Here is a 17,083-nt window from a genome sequence, read left to right on the forward strand (position 1 = left end):
GTTAGTCTTGTTGTTGGTGACAGCTGTCATGAATATGTGCTTTCTTGATAACTTCTGGAATTTAAAAATGTATTTCCTGCACTTTAAAATGCTATCACATGGCCAGGAGGAGGAATGGCCTGCCTCCATAGATAGCCCTCCATACCACCTTGACTCAGGACAAGGCCAGCAACATCTTGTCAAAATGCAGACCTGTAACTAACATTGTCATTCTCCCACCTCCCTTCACCCCGCATGTATGATTTTTAACACCTTTGCATGATGAAGAAGCCAGTGAAGCTTCACAAAGCTTGTGATGTACATTTTGTGGATTTTCGTTCATGCAATAAAGTTATCACTGCTTTGTGGATTTGGGATGTTGCAGTAAATGACATGTGTTAAAATGTCACTGTACAACATTTCCTTGATCCAGTACACTGGCTGCTACACAAAGAAGGGATAATGCTGCTGAAAACATCAGCCATTTCTTTTCCTATTATCAGAGGAAATGAAAGATGGCAGCAGCCTTGTGCTCCTTCCCATCGCGTCAAGTTACAGGGGCAATTTCCTGTGGGATCAGAGGCAGAGCTCTGTCTATGAAACAGGCTCACTGGGTGCTGCATATCTTCCTCTAGCCAACTATGCCCGTCCTAAACACAACCTGCCAGAACTGAGTAATGGAAAAGAAAAGAAAACTGTAAGAGGTACTCTTCTAAAAATAGATAATGCCAGTATACTTTGCATAATCATTACAATATTGTCTGTTTCTTTTAATTAGACCTTGTCATCTAAATGCCAAAGAGAAGATAAACAGGGTCATATGAGTTGTAATCTGGGCTATGCAAAGGAGTGCCTTTGGCTCTAGGACTCCACTTGACTTAATGCGAGGAGACTTCTGCACCTGTAATGAGGGAATAGCAGAAACAGAGCCAAAGAGACTGTACGCTCTTAAAGGACCTTTCCTGTGTTTTTATACAGGTCATTCACTGCACTGGGTACAGAGAAAAGAGTTACAAGGCCCAGATTTCTATTCCAACCAGTGGTGGCTGATGGCTTCCATATCACAGGACTGTGAATCTGTTTTGTAGCCTGAACTTTTAAAGAGCTATCCAAGGTGCTTGAGCCCAAATAATTCCAGCACCTTCATTCATTCATTCATTCATTCATTCATTCACCTTTCTCCTAGCCTGGGACCCAAAGAGGCTCACAAAAGCAAACAATTAAAAACTGACAATAATTTTTTTTTACAAAGCCAGTTAAAATCATAATCTTAAAACATTATTTTAAAAGGTATACGAAAATAGCCTGCTTAAACAGAAACTTCTTTGCCATCCAGTGAAAGAAAAGCAGGGAGGGGACCTGCCTAGCATTCTCAACTCTGAGATGGGATGCTCAGGTTTTGGCAGCAGCCAGGAGTGCACAGTAACATTAGTGTGCCAGCTGTGTCTGTTCCTGGAGATGTCAGAAACTTCAGCTGGTTCAGAATGCTGACTGGGGCCAGTTACAGGGAGTATATAACAAACAAGCTTACAAGCTTCATTAATATACTGCTTCATACCACCTAAGCAGTGTCTAACCGGTTTACAACTGTAAGCTAATTTGGCTGCAACAATCTGGGTACTCATTTTAGTGACCTTGGAAGGATGCAAGCCTGAGTCGAGCTTGAGCCCTTTTGCTGGTCTTGAACTCGCAACCTTATGGTTTTGAGTGAATGGCTGCAGTACAGGCATTTAACCACTGTGCCACCAGTAGATGGCAGTTCCATATTTTGGAGCATCCTCTTGGGTCCACATGAAATTGTGAAAATTTTCAAAAAAAAAATCTCTCTCTTTTTTTTTTTTTTTTTTGGTTCAAAATGTCCTAAGATACCTTTTAGGAGCCTAGGATAGCCCAAAAACATGACCCCATGTCCCACAGAGAGTATTTGGATCCACTTTTCTAGAAGTTCTCTTGGCATCCAACATGGCCCCCTAGTTTTCCACAAATGCCCACCTCTGCCCTAAGCTGCATCCACACTGCAGAAATGATGCAGTTTGACATGTCATGGTTCCATACTATGGAATTCTGGGATCTGTAGACTTGTGAGATATTTAGCTTTCTCTGTCAGAGCACTCTGGGGCCACAACAAACTAAAATCCCAAGGGTCCACAAAATGGAGCCATGACAGTTAAAACAGTGTCAAACTGCATTACTCTTGTAGTGCAGTTGCAGCCATAGACATTTGTAGTTTAAAACAGGAATAGCAGAAAAACTTCTGCCTGTCATTCCAAGGAGACTCTGCCAGTCAGTGTAGACCAATAGTAAGAGAAGTTGTTTTATTAAGAGTGTTACATGCTTGCTGTACTTTGCCCTGGTTAATAGCCTAGGTGAAACATTTTGGACCAGCTGAAATTTGCAAGTAGTCTTCAAAGGCAGACCTACAGAAAGCGTGTAAGCCAAATGGGATGTAACTAACTATAACTTTATGAAAGGCCGTTTTGGTGGTTGCTCCCAGGCTTTTGAACTCTCTACCAGATAGGTTGGCCCCCTTTGTGTTATTCTTCCACAGACAGGCAAAGATCTTTTTATTCAGGCAGGTTTTGGGCAACTAACCTCACTGGAAAGGGCTTGTAACTGGCTATTTTTCTTTAACGACTGTATTTTTAAATTGTGTTTGACTTTCTCATGATTGTATTCATCTGATGTGTACTATTTAGTTGTAAGCCACCTTAAGCCCCATTTGTGGATATAAATAAAACAAATAAATACATTTGCACAGGATGTGCTTGATGGTTCTTTTTTAAACAAAATACTATATATATATATCATGGGTCTTCTCCAATAACCATTATCTCTGTGTATCAAAGCATACACAGAAAGTGTCCATAAGCCATAGGTTTTCCCATCTGTGCTCTGGATAAACTATTTGTGAGAACACTTTGGGCTCATTGGCACAAAGAAAAAACTAACAATAAATAAATAGATGATGAAGCCATGGATCACTGGTATCTGGGCTATTTTGGGTTTAGCTTGTTATTATGCAACAACAAAATGTTCTTACTATATTTACCAGAGAGACATATCAATTCCAGTCTTTATTAAAAGCCAGTTTTATTCTTTTTATAAGTCATGATTTTTTTTTGTAAAAACAAATAGTTATAAAAGAATTTACTCATTTAAATTATGTGGAAACTTCCAGGATAATAATATTCAGGGAGTTAAATGACATTATTACAAAATTATGCACCTGCTATTGACTGGTAATTAAAAAAAATAAAACAGTAACAATTTGGTCCTTCCAGAAATGAAATAAATGGTTACCAAATTAGACCTGTACAAATCTCTGCCTGATGGTTGATGTCTTGTGGTAAACTGTTAGTTCATCAAGATGTTAAAATGAATTACAGTGTACAGCTACAAGGGAAAAGATCAGTGGTTAAACATGTCTGATTTTTTGGAGCTAATTCAAATGGAAAAAAAAATCCAGGTCATTGGCCTTTTTAAACAGACCCTCCTGGCAATATTTACTCCTCCATAAATAGCACAGTCACATGAAATACAAACAGCAGCAAGTAATGCCGGCAAAACAAAAGAACAAGATTGCCTACAAAAATGCAAACTGTGGCAATGCTTTTTCCAGGATTAACCACAGTTATGCCAGGTTGTAAGCGGTGAGTGAAGAGTACACCAACATTCTGCAAATGAAATGTCCATCATATCCTATGCCCTCTCATTTCTAGGGATCACACAGCACAGAAAATCAGCAAACGGCATATAAACACAAGGCATCCCCTTCCACAAAACAACACTACAGCCACCCAATACAATCAGGGCTACATGTTCACAATGCTGCATGCTCCCCACATACAGGGAAGCCAGTGCATTCAGGCTGGCCAGGATACCTCAGCTCACAGCTCAGTGGCTTTGTAACAGATAGTACATATATAAAATGATTGTACAGCAACCTCAGTACATCAGTTGTGGTGGGACTGGCAGAAATTCCCAAGCATCCCTCCAGCTTGGAGAAGTACACACTATAGCATGTGTTCCTCCCATCAACTACTCTACTTATGACTCTTCCCTATTTTGACCTTTCAATGGGATATCTTCACCAATTTAGTAGGCATGATATCGAAGCATTTTAGGTTTTTTTCTGGGGGGCGGGAGAAGGTTTTGTGCATGGCATATTTTGAGATTTACTTGATGCAGTGGGGCTGCAGCCACACCTCATCTGATACCTGGACAGGGAACCTCAGACCTTGGGACCAAATCCAGTCCTCCTGGGATCCCAATTCATCCCTCTGAGCTTCTCCAGATGTCCATATCCCTTTCTCATTATTCCATTCTTTGATGTTTTCTACTATGCCCATATACGCTCTGTGATACCCCCCAGTTCTAAAAGGCTGGAATATCTTTTCTAAGGCTAGAACTTCTGTTGCCTGTGTGATGTTAGGCTGGTATATAGTCAAAGCAATTTACTACTGAAGGTATCTGCTCATCTCCAGTAAAATATTCCAAATGAACTCCCAGCAAGCACAAAATATAAACTAGGATGAAGATTCACTATTGTCAAGGTTTATTATTAACATGAGTGGCTGGTGTATACTGGATAGTGGAATGTTAGCTTTGGAAACACAATCAGTTTAAGTTTTTGTTTTTATATCATCAAAACTACAGTACTTCCAGAATGTGGCACAGTGCGCCCTTTTTTTATGTTCTGGACCCCATGCGTAAAAAAAGAGCGTGTATGCTCAAGCCCCATTGCAAGTAATGGGGCTCGTGCATGTGGCGGTGGCGCAGTGGTGCAGCGGCACGGTGGTGCACATGCGCCACGGGCACGCACCCCATTAATCTAAATAGGATCTTGTGCCCCGCATGCTCCCGCGTGGCTTTCAGCATATGCTGAAAGCTGCATATAGTGCAGCCGCGTATGACGCGGGCGCACTGTATATTGTCATGTGGTATATTTGGCATATCATTGTTGCTGTGGTTGTAATAATATATAGCATGTTTGAGGTATTTAAAGATGTAATAGGTTTATTTGAAAACGTTGAGAGTCATGGGAGGCATAGTACTTAGTGGTGGCTCAAAAGAATGTATGTGGCCTGGTGCAGGATTTGGTGGGAAACAGAAAACAGAGACAAGAACAAGCTGAGACTGGGGGCTGGTTGAGTAAGGGGGGCATAAGGGTTGGTATATTTCAATTTATCAGCAAATTAAGATGAAACCGACCGAATTATGGACCCCTGGCGCCACAGTGGTTAAATGCCGGTACTGCAGCCACAACGTTGTGAGTTCAATCCCAGAGGGCTCCAAGATCCACTCAGCCTTCCATCCTTTCGTAGGTCAGTAAAATAAGTACCCAGCTTGTTGGGGGCAATTGACTTACAGATTGTAAACCACTTAGAAAGTGCTGAGTTCACTGATAAGTAGTGTAGAAATGTACATGCTATTGCTGTAGCCCATGAAAAGTTTGGGCAGGAACTTGTTATAACAATGTTGAGCAATAATGACACTTCTGTCTGCAGATGTCTTCCTGTTAATACCTAAGGTTTTTCTGGAATAAAGTTTTTGCTGTTTGCAACACAGAAGACTTGTTCACTGAACTCTTGGGGAAAATAGCTGTTATTGACAAGTACTGTGATTCTGCATTAGCCTATAACTGTGCATTCTAAATAATGGGAATCTGATTAAGAAATCTAGAGCATTTGTTTTGTACCATTATCAAACCGTGCTCATCAACCACTGCCTAATATTGGAAGCCTGCTGTTACTGGGCTGGATCCATGCATAGTCATGTTCACAGTAGATCGACTGCAATCAGGGAGGCTTAATTCAGTTAGGCCCTAAGCCCCATCAGTCTCAATGGCTCTCCTGTAATTGTGACCGAGTGTGTATTCAGCCCATTAAGAGGTTTTCTCAAACTGTTCATGGACAGAGTTCATAAACTCCTTATCAGATTGTCTCTGGAGGGGAAATAATGTTTTTCTTCTACACGTTGGCCAGCTCTCACACATACAGGCACTTTGAGGACCGAGTTTCTCTTTTTGTGTTATTTAGCAACACACCACACAAACATTATTTGATACAAATTCCCACTTCTACAGCTGAAATATCCCTCTTTCCTCTGCAACTTGATTTTGGACATGTTATACTCAAAAGGATGACAACATAACCTAAGCTGATCAGAAATCTAAGTCATGAGCTTCTGATTGAGCTCCTACCTCCTAGCCTCCGTTCCAATCTCTCTCTCTCTCTCTCTCAAATCCTGTGATCCAAAGAGACAGCAGATGGTTTCTCAGACAAATTGTTCCTAAGTTATTTAAAGACTCACATTTCTTGAGTGCAGAATAGCCTGCACAATTTGCAGTGAACATGAACTGGTGGTCTTGCCAACACTTACATGGTTGCACCTAAGCAACAGGATAGCCCCACTTGGGGAAAAAATTGCTCATGAAAGTTAGCGCATTCATACTTACAGCAGCAAAAGTGGTGGACCAAAGCTTTTGTTTTATGAGCAACAAAGATGTGAAAGCACTTCAGACAAATTAAACAACAAATTAAGGAATGTTATTCCTCAAGAACAACATTTTAAAATAAAGGTGATGAACTTCAGGTACTGGGACTGAAACTGGCCCTCCTGCTCCTGGATCATTTGGACTGTTTTTCTGACTTTTTTCCTTGGTTATTTATAGATTCTTCTCCCATTCTACAAGCCTGAAAGACTGTACTTCTGCTAAGGCTTACTTAATTAGCAGTAAGAGCCTTAAACCGGGGGGGGAGACACAGTGTGGTTTTGTCATACCTTTATGCATTTGGGCTGACACACCATCTGGCTGAAAGAAGTTCCTCACCCTGGTTTTAAAATTAAAAATCCAAGTGACATCATCATGCTTTAAGTTTTCAAAGAAGTAGCTATGTTAGTCTATTTCATCATAAAAAGAAGGAAGGGAAGGGGAGATGTGACAGCATCTTTAAGACTAACTGGTTTTTACTTTGTGGCTATAAACCCATTCTTCAGATGTAGTACAATTAAAGTCTCATGTATATAAAGCATATTTATACAGTTGTGGGAGTGGGATAAAATGTAATAGGATCCAGAAAGATGCAAATCATATCCCTTGCCCTAAATTTTCAAAGGACTAGGCAAGGTGATTTTAAAGTGTAAGCCGCTCCAATTGTTTGTAACAGAGAAGTGGGATAGAAATTAATTTTTTATACAAGTTTTTCAGACCTTTACAGCGGTCAGTTAACGTTGATGTGCAAAAACAATAAATCTGCTTACCAAAAGTCTGTTTCTCAAGTTTCAAAACTCTCTGTGAACAGATTCCTTTTGTTATATGTGCAGCAGCAAGGACTCTTGTATTAATAAATGTAGTGAATATAATTAAATGCAACTGTTTCTCTCTTTGTAATTTCCTTCTTCAAGGACTGTGATTGGTAAATCTCTTTCTGTATGTCCATGAAGGTTCCAGAAGGTTTTGCAACTGGTTTTTGGTAATGCCATTTTGGGTAATGTCAAATTTGTGTCACAGACAGATTAGAACTGGCTAAAGAAAAAAAGGGGGGGAAAGGGGGGTCTGAATGGATGACAGATAAAACCCTATAAGCAGTCAAAAACAGAAAAGAAGCAAAAAAGAATGGTGACAGAAATAGGACCAGAACTCTGAAGGCAAATATACAACCTGTGTGCAGGGATAGAGAGAACTACTATAATAATCAATGCAATGAAATAGAAGCTAACAACAAAAAAGGAAGAACAAAAGACCTCTTCAGCAAGATCTGAGCTATCAAGGGGAAATTTAAGCCACAAATGGGGATGCTATATGACCAACAAGGAAACATATTAGTTAACCAAGAAAAAATAAAAAGGTGATGGAAACAATACACAAAGAACTACAGTATATGAAAGGGACAAATTCTTGACAGATTCATTTAAAGAAGAACCATATGATGACAAACCCCAAATTTTAAAAAGTGGAGTGAGAGCTGTACACAGAGCACTTGAGAGAAATGAATCACCAGGAACTGATGGCATACCAATAGAGCTGTTCCAAACTACAGAGAAAGAGTCTACTCTAGTTTTAACTAAGGCCCGTTCTACATGGGCGGAAAGTATGTGCGCAGCACGTACTAGGGATAGAAAGGGGCGTCCTTTCTGGATGCCCTTAACCCTAGTATGCGCCGAGCGCATAAAAAATGGCGGCACCTGTTCGACATGGGTGCCGTCATTTTGACGTAGCGGATGCTTAGCGTCCGCATGTCTTAGTGACATTATGACGCCGCAAGTGCGCCATTGGCGCCTTGCGGTGTCATAAGGGCGCTGCAAGAAGAAGCTGCATTTTGCAGCTTCTTTTTTGTTGTGCGGAGGAGTCGCGTGGTTTGGCTGCTGGGGCTCCTCCGCGCAGCAAATGACGGCGCCGGCAGACCGCCCTTTTTGGGTGACCTGTAAAGCGCCTAAGATATGTCAACACATTTGGAAAACAAAACAATGGCCCACTAACTAGAAACACTCAGTATATATTTCAATCCCCAAGAAAGCAGACACCAGGAACTGCTGTAATCACAGAACCAATGCATTAATTCTGATGCAAGCAAGGTTATGTTTAAAATTCTACAACAAACACTCTTACTATATATGGAGTGAGAATTGCTAAATGCCCAAGTGGGCTTCAGGAAACGAAGAGGGATCCTATAACAAACTTACACTGGATAATGGAACATAGGTACTAAGGAGTTTCAAAAAGATCAGTGTGTGTTTTACAGATTATAGGAAAGCATTTGATTGTATAGATCATGAGAAACTATGAATCACTCTTAAAGAAATGGGTGTGTCACAATATTTGATAGTCCTAATGCGTTACTTGTACTCAGGACAGGAAGCTGCTGCCTTGTTGGGATAGAATATGGAGAAACGAAATGATTTCCAGTTGGAATAGTAGTCAGGCAAGGATGCATCCTATCACCTATTTAATTTGTATGCTGAGAACACCATATGAAAAGGAGGACTGGATGCAGAAGACGGAGGCTTGAAAATTGCAGGAAGAACATCAATAATCTAAGATACGCAGATGACACCATAATACTAGCAGAAATTATCAGACATATGGAAGGATTATTGAAGGTCAAAGCAGAAAGTGCAAATGCAGGTTTACAGCTGAACATAAAAAACAAAACAAAACAAAAAATTACGACCACAGATGATCTACACATTTTTAAAGCAGACGATATAGAGATCAAAATAGCTCAGGATTTTCCATATTTGGGCTCAATAACCAATCAGAGTGGAAACTGCAGTCAAGAAATCAGAAGACTTAGGACTTGGAAGGGCAGTTATGATGTATAAAGATATATCATTAAATAGAGTTGTGTTCCAGGGAAATGGACAAATCACCTTAGAAGAAACAAACAGAGAGCTATAGCTTATTTCAATGTACTTTACAAATTGATAAATTACAACCATCCCACTAGTTTATCCCCTCTCTTAAAAGTTTATAAGGCTAAAATCATGCCTATTTTGTCATATGGAGCAGAACTGCTTTCTAAGGAGGATACTTGAAACAGATAAGAACACTCCAGCCCAAGCAGTGAGAGCAGAACTTGGGGCCCATTCTATCCAGTGCCAGTTTTTGATGAAAGTCGTTAATTACTGGCTAAAGATCTTCAAAATGGACCCAGGGAGACTCCCTAAACTCTACTTAGAAGAACAGCTAGATATTCGGTGACCAAACTTTTGGGTATGCCAGTTATTCCAACTAATGTACCAGCTAGGCTTTTCTCCTCCTTATCTACTTTCCCTTGGTCATTCAGCACAGGAAACATTCAAAAAAAGTTTTTGATATCAGTGCCCAAACAGACATAGCTTTCCTGGCCGGTTTCAAGTCTCTAAATTAGTTAGCCAAAAATAATAATAATAAAAAATTTGGTTTAGAAAAGTACTTTTGGCTGAACCTAACACAGAGACAGACAATAGCTTTCACCAGAGCTAGATTTGAGCGACTGAATTCTATGGTATAAGAACAGAATGGTTTCAAAACATACCCTACCACAAAAGATCATGTATCTGTGGTGCTCCAGTCGTAGAGGACACTGTGCATATCCTGTTTGATTGCTATCATTAAAAATCCCATGTAAATTGGGATTAGAATACTAGAATCATAGAGTTGGAAGAGACTACAAGGGCCATCCAGTCCAACCCCTGTCATGCAGGAACTCACAATCAAAGCACCCCCAACAGATGGTCATCCAGCCTCTGTTTTAAAATTTCCAAAGAAGGATACTACCACTCTCCAAGGGAGTAGGTTCCAACAATGAAGAGCTCTTACTCTCAGGAAGTCCCTCCTAATGTTGAGGTGGAATCTCTTTTCCTGTAGTTTGAATCCATTGCTTCAGGTCCTATTCTCTAGAGCAGCAGAAAATGATCTTGCTCCACCTTCAGTATGACATCCCTTCAAATACTTAAACAGGGCTATCATATCATCTCTTAACCGTCTCATCTCCAGGCTAAACATACCCAGCTCCCCAAGTCTCTCCTCATAAGGGATGGTTTCCAGACTCTTCACCATTTTGGTTGTCTGAATATGCTCTAGCTTCTCAATTTTCTTTTTTAATTGTGGTGCCTAGAACTGGACACAGTATTTCAGGTGAGGTCTGATTGTCCATGCCATCTTATTTCCGATTTCTATGTGTGGTCGTGAGAGCTGGACAATGAGGAAAGGTGATAGCAAGAAAGTAGACTCATTTGAGATGTGGCGGACTGCTAAAAAGACCAATGGATGGGTCCTAGAGCAGATCAGAGCTGAACTCTCCCTGGAAGAAAGAGGACTAAACTGAGGTTGTCGTATTTTGGCCAAATCATGAGAAGAAAGGACTATAAATGCTTGGAAAAGTGGAAGGCAAAAGGAAAAGAGGAAGACTGCATTCCAAATGGAGACTGAGGGTCCAAACAGACAGGCCAAAATAAAGCTGCTTCGCTTCGGGTCACTTTGGAGGTATGCTGGTTAAATAATGCATGCGTCCTAAGACGCTGGAAGCCGCGCCAAAGCCATGCTCCAGTCCTAAGGCATGCATCATTTAACCAACATACCTCCAAAGTGACCCGAAGCAGCTTTATTTTGCCCTGTCTGTTTGGGCCCTCAGTCAAAGAAGCCATGGCTATGAATCTGCAGGAGCTGAGCAAGAAGGCTGAGGACAGGGAGACTTGGAGGTCTCTCATACATAGGGTCACTGTGGGTTGAGGTTGACTCAAAGGCAAATAGCAACAAATCCTAAACCTAATTTGAGTATAAAACGAAAAGCCCCAAAGGCATGAGGAAACCTTAGTCAATTATGGCCTCTGATGTAATCCCAAGGGCATCAGTGGAGTAAACTGGCTCTTATCGTCACGGGAAGAAAATGATCATTTTTCATGAAAGTAAAGGAAGGCGGCAATGGCTTACATCTGGACTGTGCTCACTGTCAACTAACGATGATTATGTTTTAAGGTCACCTGAAACTGGCGTCCAAATGTAAGCTCTACACTGGAGTGTAACATGCGATAGACGGCTTGCAGAAGTGGCATGCTATGGGGATCTATTTGTAATCTGAAATACGACTATGGCTGTGTTGGCACTGCAGAAACAATCCAGTTTGACACCGCTTTAACTGTCATGGCTGGATACTATGGAATTCTGGGAACCGTAGTGTCTTGTTTTGTGTCTCGTTTGTGGCACGAAAGCTCCCCGACAGAGAAGACTGAATGTCTGTCAAAACTACAAGTCCCCGAATTCCACAGCATTCGGCCATGACAGTTAAAGTGGTGTCAAACTGCATTATTTCCGCAGTGTGGACGCAACCCACGTTTGCTTTCTGTGTGGACAAAGCCAATAAGCGATCGACATGGCATGCCTTTGCTAAGCAGAAGGGAGGCTTCTTCTGTCCTAGCAGCAAAACCCGTAGCATCGGCCATAGGAATATATAGAGGTATATTGTGTTTCTTTAATTAATCTCTGAGCCGCCTTTCTCCCAGAAAGGGACCCAAGAGGCTCACAGACAGAGCAGTTTCAAAGCCTGCCTCAGCAACGATGGCAGTGTTTCTAGCCTCCTGGTCTTAGAGAAAGCACACAGAATCCTGATATCATCAAGCGGTGTAATTTGGCAGCAGCAACAGGGCCACTGCAGCCAGAGCCACGCCGAGGATAAATCCCTGACTGCGGGAGTCATCGGGTTTGGTTCCAAAACACACTGCAGAAACAACCCGGTCTGAGACCGCTTTTAACCGGCCCTGGCTCAATGCTGGGGGAATTCTGGGAACTGTAGTTTCGCGGGACATTCAGCCTCCTCTGCCAGAGAGAGAGAGAGAGAGAGAGAGAGTGCTTTAGTGTGCCACCACCACAAACTACATCCCAGCTCGCCCCGCCCCTTTAAGCCCCTCTCCACCCAATCACCTCCCTCCTTTCCCAATTAGCCTTATTCTTATTGGGCGACGCCAGTGTCCGTCCCAACGCAGGCGGGGCAAGGGGGAGTGAGGGAGGGAAAGAAGCAGCGAGCTCGCGGTGGCTCCCTCATCTCCACCCCAGTCCCTCTATCTCTGCCCCGATTGGCTGCTTGTGCGCTGTCAGTCATTTCTCCTCCAACGGTCGCCCTAACCGTCGCGGCGCGAGGCTTCTCTGTCTGTGGCCACGCCCCCTCTGCTTCAGTCTCTCGTCTCGCTTTTCCTTCTCCTTCCTTCCTTCCTTCCTTCCTTCCTTCCAGGGAGGCTTCAAGTTCTCAGCAGGCGCTGCTGCTTTCAGAGGAGGGAGCCTTGGCGCCTTTTTAATCTCCCTCGAGAAGGAAAGAGAGGAAGGAGGAGGAGGAGACAAAATGCCGGGGAGCCCAGGCGGCAGCGAGCCCGGCTGAGGGGAGGGAGGCCGGCGGCGGCAGCAGCAGCAGAGCCCCCTCCTCCTCCATCTCGCCCGACTCAGGAAGTTGGCTGCTCGCGGGCGGCCGAAGGGAGGCGGCGGCGGCGGATGGTTTTGGGGCCGCCTTCTTTGCCTTGGATGAAGACTCCGTTCCTTCGCCTTTTTGGTGGAAGCCCTTATCTTTCCCCGCTTTGGAGCCCGCTTTTCTCCCGGCGCCGGACCCAGAGGAGCAGCCCCTGCTCTCGCTCTCGCTCTCGCTCTCCGTTGGTGCTTTATTCCGCCGCTTCGGCTCGGAGGGCATTGGATTCAGACTTGGTCTTTGGAGGCCCCCGTTTTTACCTTCCCCGAAGGCCTCGGGTCCCGTTTAGGAAGCCTTTCTCCCGGGAGAGGGTTGGGCTAGACGCCATCCTTCCTTCCCCCAGAAGACGCCACTTTCCTCTCTCTCTCTCTCCCCCTTTTTAGCCCCAAAGAGGCGGACTCCGGGGGACCCTTCCTGGCGCCCTGGGTCTCTCTACCATTAAGTTCTTCTGCCCCAGTTTCTCGGGGGAAGGAAGGAAGGAGGGAGGCGTCCTTCTCGGGGAGGCCTCCCCTTCCCTCCAGGAGTTCGGATTGAAGGGCTTCCTTTCAGGGGCCCCTTTTGATGCCCCACTCTCCTCGGGAGAAGCAGCCTTGTGGAAGCCCTCCGCCCTTATTCTCCCGGAGTGTGTCTGTTTTTTACCCGACCAAGGGCCCTCCTTCTCGGGGGCTGCCATTCCATCTGTTCCCGGGAGACCGCCGCCCTTTCCTCGGGGGCCTCCCTCCCTCCCTCCCTCCACAAAAGCCAAATCCCTGCTGGATCTGGAAGCGCCTCTCCTCGGATGAAGACTCTCCTTCTGCCCCCGTTTTAACGCCGGGGCTTCTGTCCCCGCCGCGGCTGGAGCCCTCGGCCTCCCTCTGCCGGCGGGGCGGGTGTATGCTTCCAGGGGGACCAGTGGCTCTCGGCGGCGGCGACGGCGAGCCCTTCGCCCCCGGACATGGCAGCGGCCGCGGCGACGGCGGCGGCGACGGCGGCGTCGATCTCTGCGGCGGAGAAAGTGGACGGCTTCACGCGGCGCTCGGTGCGGAAGGCTCAGAAGCAGAAGCGCTCGCAGGGGTCCTCCCAGTTCCGGAGCCAGATCAGCCCCGTGGAGCTCCTGGCCCTGCCCCAGCTCAAAGGTAGCCGCTGGGGCTGCTGCCGCCCACGCCTCGGGCTCCTTCCCCGCTGCTTCCTCCAGCACCTTCCTTCTCCTTGTGCGGCAGGGCCCCTGTGTCCCTTCCTCTGCTGCAGCCCCTTCCTCGCCTCCCCTCCAGAACCAGGCGCATTTTAGTTGAGAACACCCGAAGCATGGCAGGGGTCAGGCTGGAGGGCCCCCGCCAGCCTTCCGCCGGGGCTTGGGCTAGGTGGCCCTTGTGGCCCCTTCCAGCGCTAAGATGATGGTTCAAAACACACTGCAGAAATAATCCGGGTTGAGACTGCTTTAACTGCCTTGGCTTAGTGCTAGTGAATTCTGGGGACTTGTTTGGCGAGACATTTAACTTTCCCAGGCTGCATCCAGACTGGAGAAATAACCCGGTTTGGCACTGCTTTAACTCTTTTCTGGCTCGGGGCTATGGAATTCTGGGAGCTGGAGTTAGTTGTGGCCCAAGTGGAGCAGAGTTCTCTGGGCCCCACAACAAACGCCAACTCCCAGAATTCCATATCCTTGACCCAGGGCAGTTAAAGCGGTGCCAGATTGGGTTATGTCTCCAGTGTGGATGCAGCCCCAGTCAGAGAGCTCTGGTGCCATAATAAACTACAATGCCCATGGTTCCCTACCACTCAGCCAGGGCACTTAAAGCCTCTCCAACTGGATGACTTCTGCAGTGTCTTTTGGACCTTGTCCTGAAACTTTCCTCAGCCTTAATGGTCACTTTTGCACATTTTTATTCATGCTGTGCTTTTATTGTAAGCTGCTTTCAGTTCCAGTTTTGGGGGGGAAGTGGGATATAAATAAGCATTATTATTATTATCATTATTCCCCACCTATTTGTTTTCATGCCTTCCATGAAACAATGACAGCTTCACATTCAAGCAACTTGTTTGGCAGCCGGCAGTGTGTGTGTGTGTGTGTGTGTGTGGGGGGGGAATTAACTGTTTTCTTCTGAGGATCTTGCGCTTCTTGTGATTATGGCATCTTGCCTGAGTACTTAGAAGCATAGAGAGGCAAGAGAAGCAAGGGTCATTCAGTCCACCCATTGCTTTTCTCTACCCTTTATTTGTAAAACATCTCTGGATAGTCATATATGGACAGTGTGGGAGAGCAAAGAGAGTCCTGAGGTCCATTGCAGAGGGATGGAAGCATTTGGCATGAGGTCTACAACAGACTCTTATAACTTCTCACTCCTCCTGTAGCTTTGAAGATCTTGGGCTTATGATCTTGTGCCTAGGGCCCTCCCATGCCTGCCTTGCTTGTCCTTTCTGAACTGCCTTTTTGAAAAGAGTCTCTTTCCCTTTAAATCTGCCCCACCGTGTTAAGTTTGTTTCTGGAATTAAGGAGTGTTCACATGATCAGTTAAACCCCAAAGACCTTATAGAACTCTTGAACCAGCAACTATGTCTTTCTGTGAAATTCTTCCTTCTTGTTTCTGAGCTTGCAGCTTGTCAGGATATTTTATGACCTACCAAAGGGCTATACAATTATAGGAGTAACTCTCTTACCGAACAGTAAATTCCAACGTACATTTCAAGTGGCACTGCTGCCTGTGGTCTTGGAGGGAGGAACTGTAGTGAGCAAAAGACGCTTGTTCTGTGCTAGTGAGATATACCATATTTTAGTGTCTGTGGCACCTAGCTCATTAGTACTGAAATACTTTGACCACTGTCCTCAGCCTCTGGGCATTCAAAGTATGAAATTAATGTAGACATTTGTACCTAATGTTACCCTCTAATTCCAAGCATTGCTAATTTTCTAATCTGTACAAACAAAATACTGATTTATTTTTTAGTGTATGTACTTTTAACCTTGCCTTCTGCAATTTCTTGGTACTGCTGGAGCGTGCTGCTCTTTGATATGAAACTTCCGAGGGCTACTGCATACCTCTACAAGTTGCTACATGGAAGTGATGGTAGGAAATTGCATGGTTCCTGTGTGTAGAGAACTGGGACACGTGGAGAAATTGCTGTCTAAAAGTGTGAAAGGAAGCCATAGCCTTTTTGTGTTGTATATGTACAGGAATTCATGTATAGTAATTGTTGTGCTTTGTGAGACAGACAGGTTACTGTCATGTAAGGTTTAAGCATCATGATTTTTTTACAAGACCCAGTGTATACAAAATACACAGATGTTTGCAAAGCAACAGTTGGCATAGTTCTAAAAGCCAAGCTTTTTGTTCTAGCAGTTGCCAATGTAACAAGTGGAACTTCAGTAGGTCATCAGTTTAAGATTAATCAGTGGTGAAGCTTATAAAAGCTGAAAAGTTGTGATTTCTTACCTAGAATTTAAGAATTTTTCTACTCGTTTTGAGATGTCAAAACATCCACATATGACTCTATTTTTACGTGGGGTATGGATGCCAGTCCTGAATATTTGTCCTGACATGCAAGGATAGAGAGCTTTCATTATTTTTTTCCTAGCTGCAAGAAAAAACAAATGGGTTTTTTGTTGGTATTTGCATATTCCAAAGTGTACAGAAACACACTTGGCATTTTTGGCAAACAAACAAACCAACCATGCTTGCATACTAAATATATTTTGCATTTAAAAAAAACCCAATTGTTTCCAGAAACACATGTTTTGTGCAAGCATCATATCTGAACAAATAATATGTTTTTGTGAAAGAAAAACGGGTTTTGCACAAAAAAAGACATGTTTCTGTACATAATAATTTCTCAGTATCCTTCAAGATGTGCAGATACTGGTTGAAAAATGACAAAATTCTTGTCACAGTGGTTTTCTTTCCAATTGGGTTTCCTGAGCAAATATTTTCCCCTTCTTTTGTATCTGTGTGCATGTGAAAGCTGCAAAAATGAAACTTTTTAATAGAGAGTGTTGGAGTTCCCACTTGTACATTATTATTTATGATGATTTTAGGAACCATGTGTGTGTTATACAGAATGTTTTTAAAATCCTAGCAATATTGCTAGCATTGGCACCACTGTATAGTACTAGCAACCGTCTAATTAAAAAGATTGTATGTACAGCACTGTCTAAATTTACAGCGCTTTATAAATAAAGGTTAATAATAATAATA

At 43.8% G+C, this 17,083-nt stretch overlaps 1 protein-coding gene across 1 annotated transcript in view; it reads left to right on the forward strand.

Moving 5' to 3' along the window:
* Window positions 1–12,671: 12,671 nt before the first annotated feature.
* The window catches only part of LOC149310592 (serine/threonine-protein phosphatase 2A 56 kDa regulatory subunit alpha isoform-like), an 80,415-nt gene continuing 76,003 nt past the window's right edge, over window positions 12,672–17,083 (forward strand). Inside the window, exon 1 of the mRNA XM_089529262.1 lies at window positions 12,672–14,029. Within this exon, the coding sequence (XP_089385388.1) occupies window positions 13,849–14,029 (181 nt within the window). The 5' untranslated portion in view covers window positions 12,672–13,848. The remainder of the gene's footprint in view (window positions 14,030–17,083) is intronic.

The sequence above is a fragment of the Sceloporus occidentalis genome, unplaced genomic scaffold (assembly GCF_023333645.1).
Source record: "Sceloporus occidentalis isolate IW3139 unplaced genomic scaffold, rSceOcc1.0.p SCAF_6, whole genome shotgun sequence".
Lineage (NCBI taxonomy): Eukaryota > Metazoa > Chordata > Lepidosauria > Squamata > Phrynosomatidae > Sceloporus > Sceloporus occidentalis.